The 20,895-nt window shown below is 45.6% G+C and overlaps 2 protein-coding genes across 10 annotated transcripts in view; one reads left to right on the top strand and one right to left on the bottom strand.

Moving 5' to 3' along the window:
* The window catches only part of ASAP2 (ArfGAP with SH3 domain, ankyrin repeat and PH domain 2), a 198,753-nt gene that overhangs the window by 48,225 nt on the left and 129,633 nt on the right, over positions 1-20,895 (top strand). The gene's annotated exons all lie outside the window — the stretch shown is intronic.
* LOC129029725 (eukaryotic translation initiation factor 1b-like) lies at positions 16,475-16,774 on the bottom strand. The gene has a single exon (XM_054474530.1). The coding sequence runs from the start codon at positions 16,772-16,774 to the stop codon at positions 16,475-16,477; it is 300 nt and encodes a 99-aa protein (XP_054330505.1).

The following is a 20,895-nucleotide window of genomic DNA, read 5'->3' as shown; positions in this document are numbered from 1 at the left end:
ATTCTCTTGCCTCAGCCTCCCAAGTAGCTGGGATTACAGGCATGTGCCACTACCCCCAGCTAATTTTTGTATTTTTTTTTTTTTTTTTTTTTTAGTAGAGACGGGGTTTTAACATATTGGCCAGGCTGGTCTTGAACTCCTGACCTCAAGTGATCTACCCACCTCAGCCTCCCAAAGTGCTGGGATTACAGGTTTGAGCCACCGTCCCCGGCCTATAAACTAAACTTTATCATAGGTATGTATGTATAGAAAATAAAAACCCCAGTATATATAGGATTTGGTACCATCTGGTTTCAGGTATCCACTGGGAGTCTTGGAATGTATTCCCTGAAGGGGTACTACTTGTTATCAGTTCACCAAGTGATGGGCATTTGGGTTCTTTCCAGTTTTTGGCTATTGTGGATAAAGCTTCCATGAACATATGACTGCAAGTCTTTGTGTAGGTAGACACATTTTGTATTTTGACTTCGGGAAACACCTGGGAGTGTGATTGCCGTGTTATGTGCTAAGTGTATGTTTAACTTTATCAAATGCTGCCATCCTATTTTCCAAAGTGACTGCATCATTTTTCATTTCCACTAACCACGTATGAGAGTTCCAGTTCCTTCACTTCCTCATCAGTGCTTGGCATTATCAGCCATTTTACTGGGTGTGTAATGGAATCTTATTGTGGTTTAATTTACATTTCCCTGGTAACTAATGAAACCAGAATCTTGGCCATTGTATATCTTCTTTGATGTATGTGTCTATACTTGTACCATGTAAGTTGGTTTTTAGATCATAAAATGCATCATGAGAGTAGAGATTCTAATGAGTATTAAATGTCTCTTACCTGAAGGGCTGTTCAGGAGAAATGGACTATTTAAGTAACAATAATCTGAAACATGTGCTCTGTGGAATAATATTGCACATATTCCTAGAAGCTGGGATAAATTATTCACACAAAAAACTAGAAGGATCTAGCAATTTACTTAAATTCTCCTATGGAATTTTAAAAAGATGGCCTCATATCGCCTTGTTACTATGGAATGATTGATTTGATGTAAATGCGCACTGCAGCTTAATGAAGTAGCCTCTCTGGTTCTGTGTGTCCTTGCTGTGGATTCGGCAGATGGTGTCGTCAGAGGTTATGAAGTTCAAGCCACCTGGCTTTACAGAGGTGAAGGGAGGTGCCTGAGTAGATGAAGGGAGTCGGGGGCAGAGCTGGTGCCGGCACCGTGTGGTGCTCCAGAGGTTCTTCAGGGGTCTACTTGACCTGTATTGCTTTTATCTTTAAAATTTCCAACAGTTGTTAGAAAGTTTTCTGAAAAGATTTATACTCTAATGTTTGCATCTCATAGCAGGGAGGTGATCTCACCAGAACATTTTGAAGTCTTGGTAAACATTGGGCTAGGGGGCACAAGATCGTCTGATTTATTTGTATGCCTATTGGTAGGTAGCATGCTAGGCATTGAGGGACTTAAGAACTGGGGTTTATAAGCAGGTTATAAACTACAGTTGCTCCAGTGATCTGGCTCTATAGCTTAGTTGTTTTTAATGCCCTGTTTTGATGAAGGAACGTGTGTAGACTTAAAGTCATAGAATGACCAGTGCATCACTATAGTTTCCCTAGTCATTGACATATTTGCAGGTTCAGACATTCATAGAAATGGCAGGAGAAAAACTATTCTAGGGTCCCCTGCAAAAAAAAAAAGCAAGTAAATCTGGCAGCCCAATTAATTCATTTAATGAATATTTATTGAGTGCCAACCATGTGCCAGCTCGGGGTGATGAAGATAAAAAATTAGCATGTCAGTGGGTGCCAGGATGTTAAAAGTCGGAGTTTAGCACGAGGGTGTATATGCGTGTGCTGCCTTCACTTAAATGTCAGGCAAAGCGGCAGTGTCAACTGTACACAAAGAAATTAGCGTTTAATGTGCTTTGCCATGATGATGCTGTCCATGGGCTGAGCAGTCAATATATGTTTCAGATGCTTCTTGTCTAACATATCTGAGATAAGGACTGCAAGGAGATATTAGATGTTGTTAGTGGTAGAGAGTTGAAACAAATTTCTTACTATTCCAAAGCTTTTGGATTTTGTTTTTAAAAAAGAATGTGGCCATCTGTTTCTATTTACATGTGCAAATCAGAATTGTCTCTGTCTTGTGTAACTGCAAGAGTATTGAAATGAAAGTGCAGGCCACTGGCATCCAACTGCCAATTTCAAATGAATGAAAACAGCCTCAGTGTTCTCATTGATTCCATTTTGGGGATGTGATGGTATGCATTTGAGCAATTTGTATTCCAGCAAGAGACCTTTTTAATCCATTTCCTCTGTGTGACAGAGGAGTTGGGTTTTAAAAAAGCACTGACCGAGAGTCAGCATGACTGTCTCTTAGCTGCTTGTCCTGTCCATTCTCAGTCCTTGTTCCTCTCCATCCTGATCCTCCTGCTGCAGCCAAGGGCTGGGAGGGGCCAGCACAGCTGATGGACTCATTCCAAGTCCTTGGCTGGAGTGCCTCCCGCCTGCTAACAAACAGCCTGTCACTTTCGTCAGGATGTGCCTGTGTTACCTGCTCCAGGGTGTCTTTCCCTAACAGCCTGTCACAGGGCGTTTGGTAGAAACTAAAGAGCAGCAGAGGATGGTTTCATTCATTCCATGTTCGTGGAGCATTTACACGTGTCGGGCATTCCACTGGTGCTGGAGATTCAGAGATCAGAAGGCGTGGGCCCCCGTCCTGAAGGAGTGACAGTTTGTCCTTGTTCCTTAGGGTTCAGCTAATGAAAAGTCTCAAGTGCCTTGGGGAATTTTAAGTCTGAAAGCAGGGACTGTTTTATAGTAGTCTCAAACAGTGGTAGGAAGGATATACCTACTTAGTAAGCATTATGGAATGACCATAGGTGCTTAAAACTTTTCCCTGCAAAATTAAAATGCTTTATTTTCTTGGTTTGTTGTTTCTTAACTTTTTAACAGGAGATTACCTTGAACAAACTAATGAACCAGTACATGATGTCGGAAAGAACAGACTAGGAGAATGTGAAAGTGTGGTTGTTTTGTTTTGTTTTTGAGACAGGGTTTCTCTCTGTCACTCAGGCTGGAGTGCAGTGGCACGATCTCCGTTCACGGCAACCTCTGTCTCCCAGGTTCAAGCGATTCTCCTGCCTCAGCCTTCTGAGTAGCTGGGAGTACAGGCTCACACCACCACGCCCGGCTAATTTTTTTGTATTTTTGGTAGAGATGGGGTTTCACCACGTTGGCCAGGCTGGTCTTGAACTCCTTCTGACCTCAAGTGATCCGCCCGCCTCGGCCTCCCAAAGTGCTGGGATTACAGATGTCAGCCACGGTGCCTGGCCTGAAAGTGGTTTTTAAGCAAAAAAAGAGAATACAAAGGTGGCATTTTGGTTTATCGTTACCTATGTGGCCTTGGAAAAATACCTTTGTGAGTGTTACTTTGTATGTTGTTGCAATAATATTACCTGTGTTACCCACTGCCCAGGTTGGAGAGTCATGTGCCATAATCTGTGTGAAAGCACTTTTAGAGGTGCTATGCAGTTGGAAGCCTGTTATTACTGCTACCCGCACGACCAGTGCTGATATCATCACATTTGTACCCTGACTTTGGGGTAGGATATACGGACATATACATTTCATTTCTTTCCATCTATTTTGAGAAATCTAAGCCAGGGAAATGCAGTGGAATTCTTCATTAAAAATTACTTTTGGCCAGGTGTGGGGGCTCACGCCTGGCTGGGTGACAGAGCGATACTTCGTCTCAAAGAAAAAAAAAATTTCTATGATTACCAGCTATTTATTTGTAAAGTTGAAATAAATGCTATTCACAGTATTGATAGTAATCAGTAGTTTTTTGTTTGTTTGTTTGTTTGTTTTGAGACTTTTGGTCAGGAGTCTTACTTTCCTTTAAAAAAATACCTCACATATGTTTGAATGTAGTTGTAAGATTTCCTTCTTGGAAAGATAACTAAAATGCAAGCTATTTTAAAGGTGGTACTTTCATAGAATTTTGTATCTGGAAGCTCAGAGGAGAAGTGGCTCATCTAAGGCCCCAATCCGAGTAGGTGACAGTCTCCATGGTGCCCCTGCCGCCACACTCATCTTCTCATTTTGCACAATGCATGATTTTCAGTCCCCACAACAAATACAAACCTTCCCGGGTCCTGGGGTGGTGTGGCTTGAGCAGGCGAAACCCTGGGAAGCTGCTAACTCTCTTGTGGCTGTTGCAACTTCTTTAGGTCTCTTGAGGAACAGTAAATATTCCACAGATCAGCTTCAGAGCAGACAGCATTCTGGCTGAGAAACAGATGATCTTCACTTTTACTTATTTATTTCTCTCTCTCTCTCTCTCTCCTTCACTTCTCAAACTAAACATAGCAGCATTACATGCAGTCTTTGCTTTTAGGACTCAGCATTTTGGAGTATGTAGGTCCATGTTCCTGATTACAGACTGGGGTCTGCAGCCCTCCAGTGATATTCCTGGGGTTGCAGCCAGTTTCGCGGGGCCAGACCGGGACCCTGGGCCTGCTCTTCGGCCTTTCTCTGTGGTGTCTGCGGGCCTGACTTCCCTTAGCAGGGAAGGGAATTGCTCTGGGCCGTGGTCCAGCCCGTGGGATGGAGGTTCAGCCTCTTCCCCTTACTTGCTGCTACCCAGGGAGCCCTTCCCCTCGCTTCCCCTCTTGTTCTGTTAGCTGGGGTTTCAAATTTTCTTTTCTTTGGATGGAAAACAAAGAAAGAAAGTAAAACTAATGGGCTGAAGCCCTTCCTTGGGGAGAAACATTCATCCCTCAACGCTGAAAATAAATGGCCCTTGCTGACCTTAGCAGCACAGCCAAGGGCCATCCCTGCCTGTCGCTGCACTTCCCGTCCCTTCCGCGCCATCCTGCAGTGGCAGGGATCCTGCCCTTCCTTGCCTCTGCCCCCGCTTCCTGCGACCTGCTCTCCTGCCAGGCTGCCCAGGCTGGGGTGCCCCTCTCTCCAGGCTCCCACCCCTCAGCCTGGCTTGTACCTCTCAAGTCCTCCTCTTGTACTCTTGCTCCCTGGTAGGTGGATGCTATCAGAGGGCACAGTTTTCAGCCCAAAACCTTAAGGAACAAAAACGAACAGCACTATCTGCATCTCTTTGGCCCTCGCCTCTGTCTCCACCTTGCTCCTTGGGGCTCTCAGGCCCCCTGCCCCGAGGCTGGACCGCTGTTGGGAGTGTGGCACCAGTGGGTGGACTGCTTTCCATTGAGGGCAGCAGAACCCAGCCTTGTGTGTGTGTTTTAGCGCAGAGATCTTCAGATGAACTCATCTGAGGCTGACAGGCAAAGTAGCCCTGCACATCTGGGGCCAGGGATGGGGGCCGATGCTAAATGTCCCCTATGCCTTCGCAGCTCCCTTGCACCCTGATGAACCCCTGGAGGGTCCTGCATAGTCCTTGGGCTAAGTGGAGCAGAGTATGGAACCCAGGTCTAAAATTGGGAATGGCTGTCCAGTGTCTGCCCATCGCCTCCTCCCCTATCTGGGAAACTCTGTGGTTGAGGAACCCCACTTACAAGGCCCCAGGCAGGCTGGCCTCTCCCCCAGAGTCAGACACCAATCCAATGGCCAGATGGCTCTGCTATGGAGGTGGGAGGGGAAGGGTCCTCCACCAACCTGGGGACTCTCCAACTGTCAAGGCAACAATCACTGTATTGAGTAGGTATTACTGCCCACATTTTAAGGACATAAACACTGTGGCCCAGGCGATCACGTAATTTGTGTGTGGAGATGTAGGAATGAAAGCTCATGGTCTTCATCTGTAGCAGTGACTCCCGCAATAAGCCTGGGTCATGAGGATGAAGTGGGATCCAGAATCTGCTGCTGGGGGCGGGAAGGATGCCTGGCTGATCCCTGTGCACCTTCGGGCCCTCCCCCAGCTCATTCCCCCTCTCCCATCACTTCACTGCTTGGATTGTAGAAAAATGAAAGGTTCATGCCTAGAGATGACCAATTTTGGGGTAGGAGCTGCGGGTGGAGCGGGGCCCATGACCTCTGTGTGGGAGCAGCTGGAGAGAGGCACGGGGCTGGCCAGGCTCTAAAAGGCACGTGACCTTGTTTGCATCGTCACACTCCTTTTTTAGAAAACAATCTCTGCTGCATACAGAGGTTGGCTTTGTGCAGGGCCCCAGCAAGCCTGGTGGTTCCTTCCTGCCTTTCTTCTTCCTTCCCCATTCTGGGTTTTTCTCCTCCCTGCTTCCCATTCTACCATAGGGGAATGGGGTCAAGTCTTTTGGATGGGAAACAGGAACTGAGAAGTGGAAGGTAGAGAAATGAAAGACTAAAGATAGCAGGGTTTTAATTTTCCCTCTGAAAAGCCCAGGAAGAGCCCAGGATTGTGTAACCTGGACACATGCAAATGATGACCCTGCCCCTACTCTATGTGCTTCTCCGCCATCGTGGCCCGTCAGAAGATTCTGAAACAAGGAATTGGTTACCCAGGGTGGTCAGGGGGGGGGGTTGTGCCTGTGTCCCTGGAGAACTTTAGATGCTAGTGTGCTGGGAGCCATGTGACAGCCCCTTGGGGTGGCAGGAGCTGGCTTGGGTGGAGGAGAGCCGCTGGCAGCTTTCTTGGTGAAGGGGTGGACAGCACTCTTGGTGTGGAAGTGGCAGCCCCCTTGCCTGTAGCTGGGCTGGGGTTAGTGGAACAGGGTTTAGAGAAAGCAGGGGTAATGCCGGATGGTTATTTTCCCCAAATGTTAGCGAAAGCCAGCGCTTCTGGCTCTGGAAGTGAGGCTGTTGGGAAGTGGGAGGGGGAGCACGGCTCTGGAAGCTGCCTTCTGTCCTCCCTCCACTGGCTGGAGCTCTCCCAGCCTTTCATCGGTTCAAAGCCAAACACATGATTTTGGGCAAGTCACTTAAACTCTTTGAGTCAGTTTCTTCTCCTTTAAGCTGGAGAAAGAGGTGGTGATTTCACAAGTGGTTGTAAATATTGCAGTAAAGATAATGGAAGGAAAAGTGCTCTGTGGAGTGTAAATTGCTATATGGTAGTTGGAGTTGGGCCCTAGGTGTGATTTTAGAGTACACACCTACTGCTGCCTTGTAACTTAAAAGTGTTTCTCTCAAATGCTAGTGAGCTGAGCTGAGTGGCACAGTAGGCCTTTCTTTCCCTGGGAGCACTTTGGGAGCTTTGGAGGTCGTCCAGTGCTGCCCCCAACCTTTAACAGTGTGGCCGAGTGTAGGGGGAGGTGGCAGAGTTCCGCCTGGCTGGAGTGCCACATGCAGGGGAGAGGCCCCGCTGGCGGTGTCCCAGGTGGGAGAGGGGCAGACCTGGGGTTACCTCAGTCAGGGTAGGCGAGGAGGGGATGGGTGGACACCCTGGTGGCCATACCTACTCACCCCTGCACTTAAGACCTGGGGTTTCATGCCCTGCTCCTTTAACCCTCAGTGTTCAAGAGAGAGGCCAGTTGGACCAGAGCACCTCACCCCACCATTTGCCATGTGCCCCTCCCCGTGGGGAGTCAGAGAGAAACACATGAGCACACGAGGAAAAGTTTTGAAAAACAATGTTTTTGGAGACAGGGTGTTGCTGCGTTGCCCAGGCTGGACTCAAACTCCTGGGCTCAAGCGATCCTCCTGCCTCAGCCTCCTCAGTAGCTGGGAATTGTAGGTGCATGCCATCATGCCTGGATGAAGTTTTGAAAAATTTAAATGTTGATGGAAAAAATATGTATTAGTGGAAATGAAAGGCTGGCATGAGCTGTAAAGTCTTTTTGTTCTTAGAGATTTTTTCTCATTCTAAACATTATCAGACCTGAAAAGTATTTGTCGTAATGAGTGAGACGGTCCTGGGGTAACAGCGTCTTCTTAACGGCCACTTTAATTGGCGTAGTTTACACGTAGCCTCTCTGAGAACCGGAGGACACTGGTAATCACTATTAGATATTGAGTGCTGACTGTATGGCAGACACATAAGCATTGGTGATCTTCTTCTGTGAGGCAGGTATTGTTATTCCCAATTTATAGGTGAAGAAACAGAAGTCAGTGAGGTGGAGTCCGTTTTTGGAGGTCACACGGCTAGTAATTGGAGCCTGGTTTAGAACCAAGTCAGTCTCATTCCAGAATCCAGAACCAGTGATTTGTAACTGATGCACTTGTCTCCAAAGGGATCCAGCACTGGGTTTTCTCATTTTTAACGCGTCCATTCCTTAAAGCCTCTGTTCACAGTCACAAGCTGTACTTTTTAAAGGAACACAGCACACAAATGTGACCGCTAGTGGACAGCAGTGGCGGCCCAGCTGGATGGCAGAGCCTGGTATGCCGACTGGGACAGAAGCCCCGGCACACGGTGTGTTGATGGCGTCTCCAGGCTGACCTCCGTGGCCTCAGGAATCAAAGTCCTCGGTCTCTTTCACGCGGAGTTCAGAAAGAAAACTCGGTTATCTCACGTGTCTTCTCCCCTGTTTATTTGACTAAAGTGAAGTTCATGTGGCTTGAGCCTCGTTTCCTGGGGAAATCAGCCTGGCTTAGGATTCCATTGTCTTCTGGGACTGGGAAAATGTGGAAGGCTGACCTCACGCCCAGCTGAAGGTCGCCTTCCCAGACCCTGAGCTCGGCTGCCTTCTGCATCTCCAAGGCTGGAGGGCCTGGCCCAGGCAGTGGCTGCATGCTGGCTTTCCACTGTCTCGGTATCCCCGCTGCCCATCAGTAATGTGCCCAGCACCTTCTGGTGTCATGTCCCTTCTGGTTTGCGATTCTTCTCCTGAGCTAGCCCATTTTCTACCTCGAGTCTGCTCTCCTGCCATTCCCAGGGGCCACAGCTCAGTAATGTGGGTGTCAGGGGACCCCAGGCCAGGCCCCCTTGTGCCACTGTGGCCCTCCCCAGAGCAAGGCACCAGGCTGGCTGGGGGGCCCTGCCCAGAGCCGCCCCGCGCTGCTGTGTTTCTGCTGCTGCTGTGCAGTGGTGATCTTGCCAAAATGTGGCTTTTCCTTTCTCACTCCCCCAGAGCTCCCAGAGACTTTTCTTCCCCCTAAATAAAAGTCAGGATGTGAAGCCTTTTGACAGAATTGGAGTTCACTGTCATCTGTTTCCGTTTCTCTAAGATAGGGATCCTGGCGAAGCCCATGAAAGCTATGGGGCGCTCCCACCGAAGCCTCCGAGGCACAGACCTCCCGGGAGTGCCTGCGGGTGCTGCTTCCTTAAACTGCAGGAGGCTGCAGCCTCTCCTTGTTCATGCGTCGTTTTTTCATAGTGTGTGTAGGTTTAGAGCTACGTGGGTTCTTTTCTTACTTATCTGTTCATACTGCATGACATCGTCCACTTCAGGCACAGTCGACGGCCGTCTGGAGGTCATCAGCTGAGGGCACAGTTTGCCTGGTTCTTCTATAATAGGTTAGGCATTTTTTTTCCATTTTTTTTCCTTTTAAAAGTACTGCTGGAAGGCCAGCTGTGGTGTCTCACACCTGTAATCCCAGCACTTTAGGAGGCCAAGGAGGGCGGATCAGTTGAGGTCAGGAGTTCAATACCAGCCTGGCCAACCTGAGGAAACCTCATCTTTACTAAAAATACAAAAACTAACCAGGTATGGTGGTGTGCACCTGTAGTCCCAGCTACTCAGGAGGGTGGGAGGATCACTTGAGCCTTGGAAAGAGAGGTTGCAGTGAGCCAAGATCATACCACTGCACTCCAGCGTGGGCAGTGAGTGAGACCCTGTCTCAAAAAAAAAAAAAAAAAAAAATAGTAATAACTAAACACAAGTACTGCTGGAACTTCTTTGCAGAAACAACTTGTGGGGAAAGGAGGGAGGCATATTTTAGTATTTGGCCTTGGGAAAAGGTTTTGCTTCCGTAGGCATGTCTTCCAGAGACTGGGGGGGCCCGTGCTGGCGTCACCACTTTCCCCTTCCCCATCGGGAACCTTCCTTCCTTGGATGGTATTTCCAGTGTGTCCGGGCCTCTGCTGTTCTCATTATGAGTCCCCAGCTCTGACGGCCACTGTGGCCGATGCACAGGGCTTTGGAGACAGTGATTTAGCCCGGCAGGCTACATTCATGTGCTGCTCCTCTGTACACCCAGAGCTGTCTTCTCGCTCATCATTTATTAATCTTTCCCATGCAAGTCATACGTGAATATATCCTTGTGGTAAAGTTTTCAGGTGATAGCGAAAACTCAGTCTCCTGTCACCGTCTTCTCTCCTCATCTAGGTGCGTGCTGTGACTGAGTCCTTTGCCTCTTCCAGAGTTTTTTTCTCCCTGTGTACTATTGGCCCTCTGCACCTGTGGGTTTTGCATCCTCTTGTTCAGTCACATAGGGTCTAAAGGGGAAAATATTCAAGAAAAAATATCCAATAAAAACTAATACAGCAATTTAAAAAATACAAATTTTGGGCAGACACAGTGCCTTATGCCTCTAATCCTAGCACTTTGGGAGGCTGAGACAGGGGGATCACTTGAGCCCAGGAGTTTGAGACCAGCCTGGGCAACATAGGGAGACATCTCTACAAAAAATTTGAAAATTAGCCAGGTGTGATGGCATGTGCCTATGCTCCCAGCTACTCAGGAGGCTGAGGCAAGAGGATCACTTGAGCCTGGGAGGTGGAGGCTGCAGTGAGCCGTGATCACACTGCTGCACTCCAGCCTGGGGGACAAAGTGAGATCCTATCTCAAAAAAATAAATAAATAATGAAAAATACAAATTTTTAAAACTACAGTGTAACAACTGTTTACATAGCATTTACATTGCATTAGATATAAGTAATCTAGAGATGATTTAAAACATGTGGTGGGAGGATCTGTGTAGGTTACATGCAAATATGACAACATTCTACATTACGGAATTGAGCATCCTTGGATTTTGGAATTCAATGGAATCCTGGAATTAATCCCCCATGGAGACCGAGGGACTACAGTTTTGAGTATTTTTGTTTTCTTTATTGTTTAATCTGTCCCTTTGACACATTTTTGTGCTCAGAGTTAAAGAACTCCTCAGTACCCTGCTTGATGGGAGGAGAAGAGAAAAAGGTAACAAAGTGTAGGATAGTACTTTTCATTTTCTTTAATTAGAAAAAATTACCAAATAATGTATTCATGTTAATGATAGTTTAAAAGTGGGAAAACAAAAAATTCCTCCAACTTTTCCTAAGACAACAATGATTATTTTCTTTCTGTATCTTTATATACACAGAGTTTAAGTGTTTGATGTATCACTTGTCTGTCCTCTTATATAAGTTTATTTTTTTCTTTGCTTTTACAATTTGTGTATGTGTCTGTGTGTGTGTAATGGATTTAATAAACAAGCTTGTGATTTTCATTTATTTATTTATTTTTTTGAGACGGAGTTTCACTCTTGTTGCCCAAGCTGGAGTGCAATGGCGCGATCTTGGCTCACTGCAACCTCCACCTCCCTGGTTCAAGTGATTCTCCTGCCTCAGCCTCCTGAGTAGCTGGGATTACAGGTGTGTGCCACCACGCGCCTGTAATTTTTTGTATTTTTAGTAGAAGTGGGGTTTCACCATGTTAGCCAGGCTGGTCTTGAACTCCTGACCTCAATGATCCGCCCCCCACCCCCCGCCTTGGCCTCCCAAAGTGTTGGGATTACAGGCGTGAGCCACCACACCCGGCCCATAAGCTTGTAATTTTCTATTTCTGAAATTGGAATTTTTATAAAAACAATTGCCTTTTTATCTTTTTTTTTTTTTTTTTTTTGACACAGGATCTCACTCTGTTACCCAGGCTAGAGTTCAGCGGCACAATCATAGCTCACTGCAGCCTCGACTTCCCAGACTCAAGTGATCCTCCTGCTTTAGCCTCACCAGTAACTGGGACCACAGGCACCTACCACCACACCCGGCTAATTTTTTTACTTTTTGTAGAGATGAGGTCTCACTGTGTTGCCTAGGCCTGTCTCAAATGCTTAGGCTCAAGTGGTCTGCCCACCTCAGCCTTTGGGGTTGGTTGGGGTTACAGGCATGAGCCACCATGCCAGTTGCCTTTTCATCTTCTGCAGAGCTGCCTTACTTGTGTTTTGTCCTCAGTGCTGTTCCTATGCAGGTGGTGGGCGGCAGCATGTACACAGGCCAGCTTCCCTCACTGCTGGGGATCCTGCAGGTCTGGGTGCACCTTGTTACCCAGGCTAGCCTTCCTTTGCAGAGGTGTGAACTCTGCCACCACCCTATTCTAGTCAAGATGGGAATGGAATCTCAGAAAGGAAGCCATCTAGGAGGAAAATGAAAGAAGTGTTTCTTTTCTGTTTGCCTGCCCTCAAAGTTGCTACTTTAGGAGCTCAGAAAAACAGTTATTTGTAAGACTGGATTAAGTAGTTTAGTAAGATTGCCCAAAACTACCTCCCAGAGTTACTGGGAAGCACCTGATGCTGGGGAGAAAAGCCTGAGGCCTGAGCTGGCCGACCTGCGTTCAGTTTCCTCTGTCTCTAGCTTCTCTCTGATGGTTTAGAAATGGGACTAAGGGATTCCTAAGTCCCTTTTGCTTCCTGTGGTCAACCAGCATGCTAGGCTAATAAATTACTCCTGAAGTTCACTTTCATTTTGGCAGCATTTTCTGGTTCTTTCGCCAACTCTAATTTCTTTTCTTTAAAAGACGCTTTAACTTTACTTGTATTCTTAATAATATATCTTATATATACACACACATAGCATTAAAATTTTTTTTCAATGAGATCTTTTTTAAAAATTCAACTTTTATTTTAGATCGGGGGGTACATGTGTAGGTTTGCTACATGGGATATATTGCATGATGCTGAGTTTTGGGGCATGATTGATCCCATCACCCAGGTACTGAGCATAGTACCCAACAGTTAGTTTTTCAGCCCCTCTCCACATCTCTCCCCTCTCTAGCAGTCCCCAGTTTCTATTGTTTGCTTCTTTATATCGTGAGTACTCAACATTTAGCTCCCACTTATAAGTGAGAACATGCAGTGTTTGTTTTTTTATTCCTGTGTTAATTTGCTTAGGATTATGGCCTGCAGCTACATCCGTGTTGCTGCAAAGGACATGATTTAGTTCTTTTTTATGGCTGTGTCATATTCCATGGTGTATATGTACCACATTTTCTTTATCCAGTCCACCGTTGATGGGTACCTAGGTTGATTCCATGTCTTTGCTATTGATACAAATGGCATTTAAAGAATGATTATGAAGGCCATGTGCAGTTTCTCATGCCTGTAGTCCCAGCACTTTGGGAGGTCGAGGTGGGTGGATCGCTTGAGGCCGGGAGTTCGAGACCAACCTGCCCAACATGGTGAAACCCCCGTCTCTACTAAAAATACAAAAATTAGCTGGGCGTAGTAGTGCACACCTGTAGCTCCAGCTACTCAGGAGGCTGAGGCACGAGAATCGCTTGAACCCAGGAGGCAGAGGTTGCAGTGAGTCGAGAATGCACCACTGTACTCCAGCCTGAGCAACAGAGCAAGACTCTGCCTCAAAAAAAAAAAAAAAAAAAAAAAGATTATGAAGCCTGGTTTTGGCCAGCACTCCAAGCGTGCCCTGCAGGCCTGTCCCATCGTAACGCCCTCAGAGGCTGCCCCTGCCCTGACTGCCACCCTCAGCTTGCCTCAGTTCGTAGTTTGCCAACAAGGTGTACATCCCTAAACATAAACAATTTAGTTTTGCCTATTTTTGAACTTTTTATACTGCATGTATTCTTTTGCTCAACATTTTTGTCAAATTCACTTGTGTTCTGGGGTAAGTTTGTTCTCTTCCGTTGATGAATGTCCATCATCAGTTTATTCATTTTACCATTGACATTTCGGTTTATCCAGGTGGGGGCTGTTTTGAGGAGTGTTAGGACAGCCTGTCCGTGTCTTCTGTTGTGGATGTATATTTACTCTGAGTAGTTTTTATTTTTTAAGATAATAGCGAAACACGTCCTTCTCATTTGTCCTTAGGCACACACTTTCCTCATCTGTGACTTAGCTCAGATGTCTATTTGATCTTAATTCTTAGTGACACCTGCTATTCTTCAGGCCTGGCTTTATTCCCAGAAGGAGGGAGGTTCATTATTGCTCTGGCTTTAAATGGAGCCCACAGGCCACAGTGCAAGTCTACGCTTCCCAAAAGGCTTCTGGAAATATTTGACACTGTCATTAATGCTCTCTGTTACTTTCTGAAGAGTCGAATGTGTGGTGAGACAAAGCTGCCATCTGAATGTCTGTCTGACTCTTCTTGGCAAAGCCACCCTTAGGGCACAGACCTGGGTGTGTTTTGTTTTGTGTTTTGTCTACTGTCTTTCAGAAATGTCCCTTCCTCTCAGGCTGGCCTTTCGTCCGTGGAACGAGGGGAGAGGAGGTAGGACGGGAGAGTGGAGCGTACTGGGGCTGCCTGAGTGCTGCAGGCCTCTGCTCTCCCCAGGGCAGCATCTTTGGGTTCCAAGAAGGAAGCCAGCCTCTTCCCACCCCTGCTGGTTCGCATTGAGAACTCAGGGTGCTGGGGACAAGCCGCTGCTGTGCTGCCTGCAGTGTGGGCTCCCTGTCAGGGCTGGGAGGAGTGGGGTACAGGAGCCGCTGGTGCTGTGGGAGAGTCATTTTGCATGGATCCTTGAGGCCAGGGCTCAGCAAACCTTTTCTGTGAGGGGCCAGATATAGTAAATATTTTAGGTTTGGCGGGCCTCAAGGCTGTATGTAGGTACTTACGTAAGAGAGGTGATAAATATCTACAAATTTTTTATTAATGAAATTCAAAATATAAAAATAATAATGGAGTACAATTTTTTGGTAATGCAGGTCTCCTAAGGGGAAGAGAGGAATTATTTTGGGGGGAGGCATAACATTTATCTTAATTAATTGGGGTTCAGTTGGTCTTTCCTGTGACACTGTCCTTGCGTTCATTGGAAATGTTCCTCTGGAAACACCCTTAGCTCACGGTTGGATAAAATCTGTCCCGCAGGCCGCGTGTGCCCACCCTGAGCCAGGTCATCTCCTCAGATAGTGGGCTTGGCGTGTACCATTCAGCCTGTGGTGACACAGGATGGAGGCTCCGTAGGGTTCTGTGGGGACCAAGAAGAGGTTGAGGAGCCCCCCACATGGAGGAGGGTGGCCACGGGGTGCTGTTGATGCTGAGCCCACGGAGGAACCATGGCCAGGGCCTCCGGGTGACCCCAGAGGTGGTGGCACCGCCCTCAGGCGGTACAGTGGGGCCCATGAACGGAGGAAGAGAAGCATAGGGTTGGGGACATTTAGAGGCCACTGTGCTGCCTGGGTGGCTGTAGCTCTTGCGGAGAAGGTAGCAAGGCCTGAGGAACTGAATTTGAAATTTGAATGAATCTTGATTGAAACATTTCTCTGTGGCCGCCCTGTTGGACAGCACAGGTGTGGAAAATGAGTGAACAGCTTTGTGGTGGTTTCTCCTGTGGTGGACTTCCCTTACCCGCACTGCGCACCGTCCCCGCTGTCCCCACACACTGTCCCCATCCCCTGCCCTGGCTCCAGCTCAGCTGAGCAGCAGAGATTGGAAGAGGCCCCTCGGTAACTTGAGAGGAACCTATAGAAGAGTTTGGGAACTCCAAACAGTTGCTTTCAAAGTGGTTTGAAACAGTGGTTTTCCTCAGAAATATTTGGGACACATCGCCACCTCTGGTTTTTGTGATAAATTCACTCCATAAAACTTGTTTGACAAAGTGAAGGTCAGCTTCCACCTGGCCCCTGAGAATTAATGAGGTCTGGCCAGCCGGCAGCTGCAGTGCAGGCCCTGTTAGTGTCTTGGGGTCTCTTCGGTTCTTGCCTTTGTTCGTGGTTTTTACACATAAGTTCCTGTGAAAGTTGCTTTTCCCCCGCTCTGAGCTGGAGTGGAGTTTTCGTTTGGGGAGCATGGTAGTTGACAGCCTGGGTCTGGTTAGAATTCTCAGCCTGATGGGTAGACACCTTTGCTTCCTGGAGACTCAAGCTTTGTTATTTTTTGTTGCTCTAAGATTTCAGTATTTTTTTTCAATATTTAATTATTGTGGGTATATAGTAGGTATATATTTTTATAGGGTACATGAGATATTTTGATACAGGCGTGCAGTGCATAATAATCACATTAGGGTAAATGGGGCTTCCATCACCTCAAAGCCTTTAGCCTTCTTTTGTGTTACATCTCAATTATACTCTTAGTTATTTTTAAATGTACAATAAATTATTGTTGACCTTCGTCACCCTGTTTCTATCAAATACTAGATCTTATTCATTCTATCCACCTATATTTTTCTACCCATTTACCATCCCCACTCCCACCCCAACTACCCTTTCCCAGCCTCTGGTAACCGTCCTTCTACTGTCAGTCTCCATAAGTTCAATTGTTTTCATTTTTTTTATGGCTCTTTTCAGTTTATTGCATAAAGGAGTTACACTAGTCCAAGTTAAAAGTGGACCCCAAATGGTTACATTATACAAGCTGTGAGGTTTTTAAACTTGTGACAAGGGACAGAAGGGAAATGCTACTCATTGCAAGGAAATCCTCACTTAAGCTACAGTGAGCCACAAGCATTTAAACCCCATGAACCTTCAGCTGATCATTCTTAGCCAGTCCAAGCTCTACGAGGAACTGGCATAATATGTGTTCTTGTGCTGGTCACCCTGTAGCTGAATTACTTCTCCATATTCTGGATGCTCAATTATGGTACCATTCCAGGCAAACTTCTTCTTAAACGCCTTCACTGGTTTCTTTTTGGTGTAATCATCAGCGATCCCTTGGACAGTAGTAAGGGCCTTCCTGCCGTTTCTCTGTTGAATTCTTGTATGGATATAATCCTCAGTGCCAGCAGGAAGCAGGTCATCACCCTTACTTGCATCAGCAAAGGAGTTGAAAGAGCGGAGGTCCTGGATAGTGGACATACGATCCAATTTCTTTTTCTTGGTGGAAACGGTCTGCGGAAGGCGGCGGGCAGGGGGTACGGAAATTAGGGAAGTGAGGAAGTCCAAGGGGGAGGCTGCTGAGTCCTTGGCAGCAGCTCAGTGACTGGGGTGGTTTTAATTTTTTTTTTTAGCTCCCACAAATAAGTGAAAACATGGAGTGTTTGTCTTTCTGTACGTGGCTTATTTCCCTTAACGTAATAACCTCTATTTCCATCCACGTTATTGCAAGTGACAGGATCTCAGTCTTTTTTATGGCTGAATAGTACTCCATTGTGTATATGTACCACATTTTCTTTATTCATTCATCTGTTAATGGACACTTAGATTGTTTCCAAATCTTGGCCATTGTGAACAGTGCTGCAGTAAACACGTGAGAGCAGGTATCTCTTTAGTATACTGATTTCCTTTCTTTTGGTTATGTACACAGCAGTGGAATTGCTGGATCATTTCATAGCCCTATTTTTAGTTTTTTGAGGAACCTCCATGCTGTTCTCCATAGTGGTTGTACTAATTTACATTCCCACCAATAGTGTACAGGGCTTCCCTTTTCTCCACATCCCAACAAGCATTTGTTATTACCTGCCTTTTGCATATAAACCATTTTAACTGGGGTGAGATTATATCATTGTAGTTTTGATTTGCATTTCTCGGATGATCAATGATGTTGAACACCTTTTTGTATGCCTGTTTGCCATTTGTATGTCTTCTTTGGAGATATGTCTGTTTAGATCTTTTGCCCTTTTTAAAATTGGATCATTAGATTTTTTCCTATAAAGTTGTTTGAGCTTCTTACATATTTTGGTTATTAATTCCTTGTCATGGATAGTTTGCAAATATTTTCTCCCATTTTGTGTGTTGTCTGTTCACTTTGTTGATTGTTTCCTTTGCTGTGCAGAAGCATTTTAACTTGATATGATCCCATTTATCCATTTTTGCTTTGGTTGCCTGTGCTTGTGGGGCACTACTCAAGAAGTCTTTGCCCAGACCAGTGTCCTGCAGTTTCTCCATTTTTTATAGGAGTTTCATAGTTTGAGGTCATAGGTTTAAGTCTTTAATCCATTTTGGTTTGATTTTTGTATATAGTGAAAGATAGAGGTCTACTTTTATTCTTCTGAACATGGATATCCAGTTTTCCCAGCACAATTTATTGAAAAAGTTGTCCTTTCCCCAGTGTATGTTCTTGGCACATTTGTAAAAAATAAGTTGACTGTAAATATATGGATTTATTTCTGGGTTCTCTATTCCATTAGTCTATGTGTCTGTTTTTGTGCCAGTACCATACTGTTTTGGCTACTATAGCTTTATAGTATAATTTAAGTCAGGTAATGTGATTTCTCCAGTTTTATTCTTTATGCTTAGGATAGCTTTGGCTATTCTGGGTCTTCTGTGGTTCTATATAAATCTTAGGGTTATTTTTTCTATTTCTGTGAAGAACAGCATTGGTATTTTGATAGACATTGCATTGAATCTGTAAATTGTTCTGGGTAGTATGGACATTTTAACAATGTTGATTCTTCCAATCCATGAATATGGAATATCTTTTCATTTTTTTGGTGTCCTCTTCAATTTCTTACATCATCGTTTTATAGTTTTCACTGTAGAGATCCTTTACTTCTTTGGTTAATTCCTAGGTATTTAATTTTATTTGTAGCTATTGTAAGTGGGATTATTTTCTTGATTGCTTTTTCAGATTGTTCGCTGTTGGCATATAGAAATGCTACTAATTTTTGTATGTTGATTTTGTATCCTGCAACTTTACTGAATTTATTTACCAGTGTAACCACCCAATGGGTTCACCTTGCCTGCAGCTGCCTAGACCGAGCTGATTTATCAAGACAGGGGAACTGCAGTAGACAAAGAGTAATTCACGCAGAGCCAGCTGTGCAGGAAACTGGAATTTTATTATTATTCGAATCAGTCTCCTGGAGAATTCGGGGATCAGAGTTTTTAAGGATAATTTGGTGGGTCAGGGCCAGTGAGTTGGGAGTGCTGATTGGTTGGGTCGGAGATGAACTCATAGGAAGTCAAAACTGTCCTTTTGTGTCGAGTCATTTCCTGGGTGGGGGCCACAGGACCAGATGAGCCAGTTTATTGATCTGGGTGGTGTCAGCTGATCCACTGAATACAGGGTCTGCAAAATATCTCAAGCGCTGATCTTATGTTTTACAACAGTGATGTTATGCAGCCTTCAGCTGCATGATTCCTAAACCATAATTTCTAAACTTGTGGCTAATTTATTAGTCCTGCAAAGGCTGTCTAGTCCCCAGGCAGGAATGGGGGTTTATTTTGGGAAAGGGCCATTGTCATCTTTGTTTCAAAGCTAAACTATAAGTTCCTCCCAAAGTTAGTTCAGCCTAGGCCCAGGAATGAACAAGGACAGCTTGGAGGTTAGAAACAGGATGGAGTCAGTTATGTCAGATCTGTTTCACTATAATAATCTCAGTTATAATTTTTGCAAAGGTAATTTAATCAGTTCTGATAGTTTTTATGATGGCATCTTTAGGTTTTTCCAAATAAAAGATCACATCATCTGCAAACAAGGCTAATTCAACTTCATCCTTTCCAATTTGGAGGCCCTTTATTTCTTTCTCTTGTCTAATCTCTAGCTAGGACTTCCAGTGCTGTTTTTATATATAGTTGGCATAAAACTGTTTCTAGCACTCAATCTTTTTTTTTTTTTTTGAGACAGAGTCTCATTTTGTCACCCAAGCTGGAGTACAGTGGTGTGATCTCTGCTCACTGCAACCTTTGTCCCCCAGGTTCAAGCGATTCTCCTGCCTTAGCCTCCTGAGTAGCTGGGATTATGGGCATGCACCACCCTGCCCAGCTAATTTTTGTATTTTTAGTAGAGTCGGAGTTTTACCATGTTGTCCAGGCTGGTCTGGAACTTCTGACTTCAAGTAATCCGGCCACCTCGGCCTCCCAAAGTGCTGGGATTACAGGCATGAGCCACCGCGTCTGGCCTGACACTCAGTCTTAAACAATCATTCTAGCTTCTCGTCCTGACCAAGTTTAATTTTAATTGTCTATAAATATGCACCATAATGAGGGGTGTGTTTCTGAATAGGGAGGTAATTGCTTTTCCCATTGCAATTTTAATTAAAAATTACCTCTTCCACCTACTTCACCTTTATTTCTAATCTGTTTAACAGATTGTAGAAAAGCAAGTTTATGCACTCGTCCCTGAGTTCAGGAAGCACTACTTCCTCTTTGGTAACAAAGGTAGAAGATTCCATATGGTGACCTATTTTTTCAAGAGTTTTATGCAGTAAATGATCAGGGAGGGGTGTGTCCCATGACATAATATGGGAGGAAATTTGTCAGAGTTCAACTGTGTTATTAAGGTATGTTGTCTGTGAGCAGCCTTTTACATTGAAGTTTACCACCGCTTCCAATCCCATGTTTTGTTTTTCCGTTTGTCTGTTTTTTGTTTTTGTTTTTTTAAGAGACAGAGTCTGTCTGTCACCCAGGCTAGAGGGCAGTGGTGCAATCATGGTTCGCTGTAGCCTCCAACTTCTGGATTTAAGTGATCCTCCCTCCTCAGCCTGGGATTACAGGTGCGTGTTCCCATGCCCGGCTAACTTATTTTTATTTTTTGTAGAGACAGGGTGTCACTGTTGGCCAGGCTGGTCTCAAGCTCCTGGCCTCAAACATTCTTCCCACCTTGGCCTCCCGAAGTGCTGGGATTATAGTAGGTGTGAGCTACCGCATCCAGCCTAGTCCTTGTGTTCTTAGCATGGTTGACCCAAACTCCTGTAGACACAAGATCACTCTATCATCTGTGGGAGTATCAGAGGCAGGAGGGCTGAAATCTGGTTGAGAGAGACAGCACGGATCTCCCTGGCTGGCTCTTCCAGAACGGCTACTGCCCAGCTTTAGTCCTGAATGGCTTTTGAACCATGGGTTCCAGCCAGTTCCCTCTTCTTTGCGTAGCCTCTCCCTGAATGCACTTCCTGCCTGCCCTGATCCATTACCCTGCCTGTGGCCTGAGTAACCTTCAAGCACAGCTCCCGTTTCCCCTCTGGGAAGCACTATTGCCTGGCACTTGAGCCCCTGCCTTTTGGGCTCATCATCCTTTCCTGAGCTGCTTCTTGAGTCCT

The sequence above is a fragment of the Pongo pygmaeus genome, chromosome 12 (genome assembly GCF_028885625.2).
Source record: "Pongo pygmaeus isolate AG05252 chromosome 12, NHGRI_mPonPyg2-v2.0_pri, whole genome shotgun sequence".
NCBI classification, from domain to species: Eukaryota; Metazoa; Chordata; class Mammalia; order Primates; family Hominidae; genus Pongo; species Pongo pygmaeus.
This window is presented reverse-complemented; position numbering and strand designations above follow the sequence as displayed.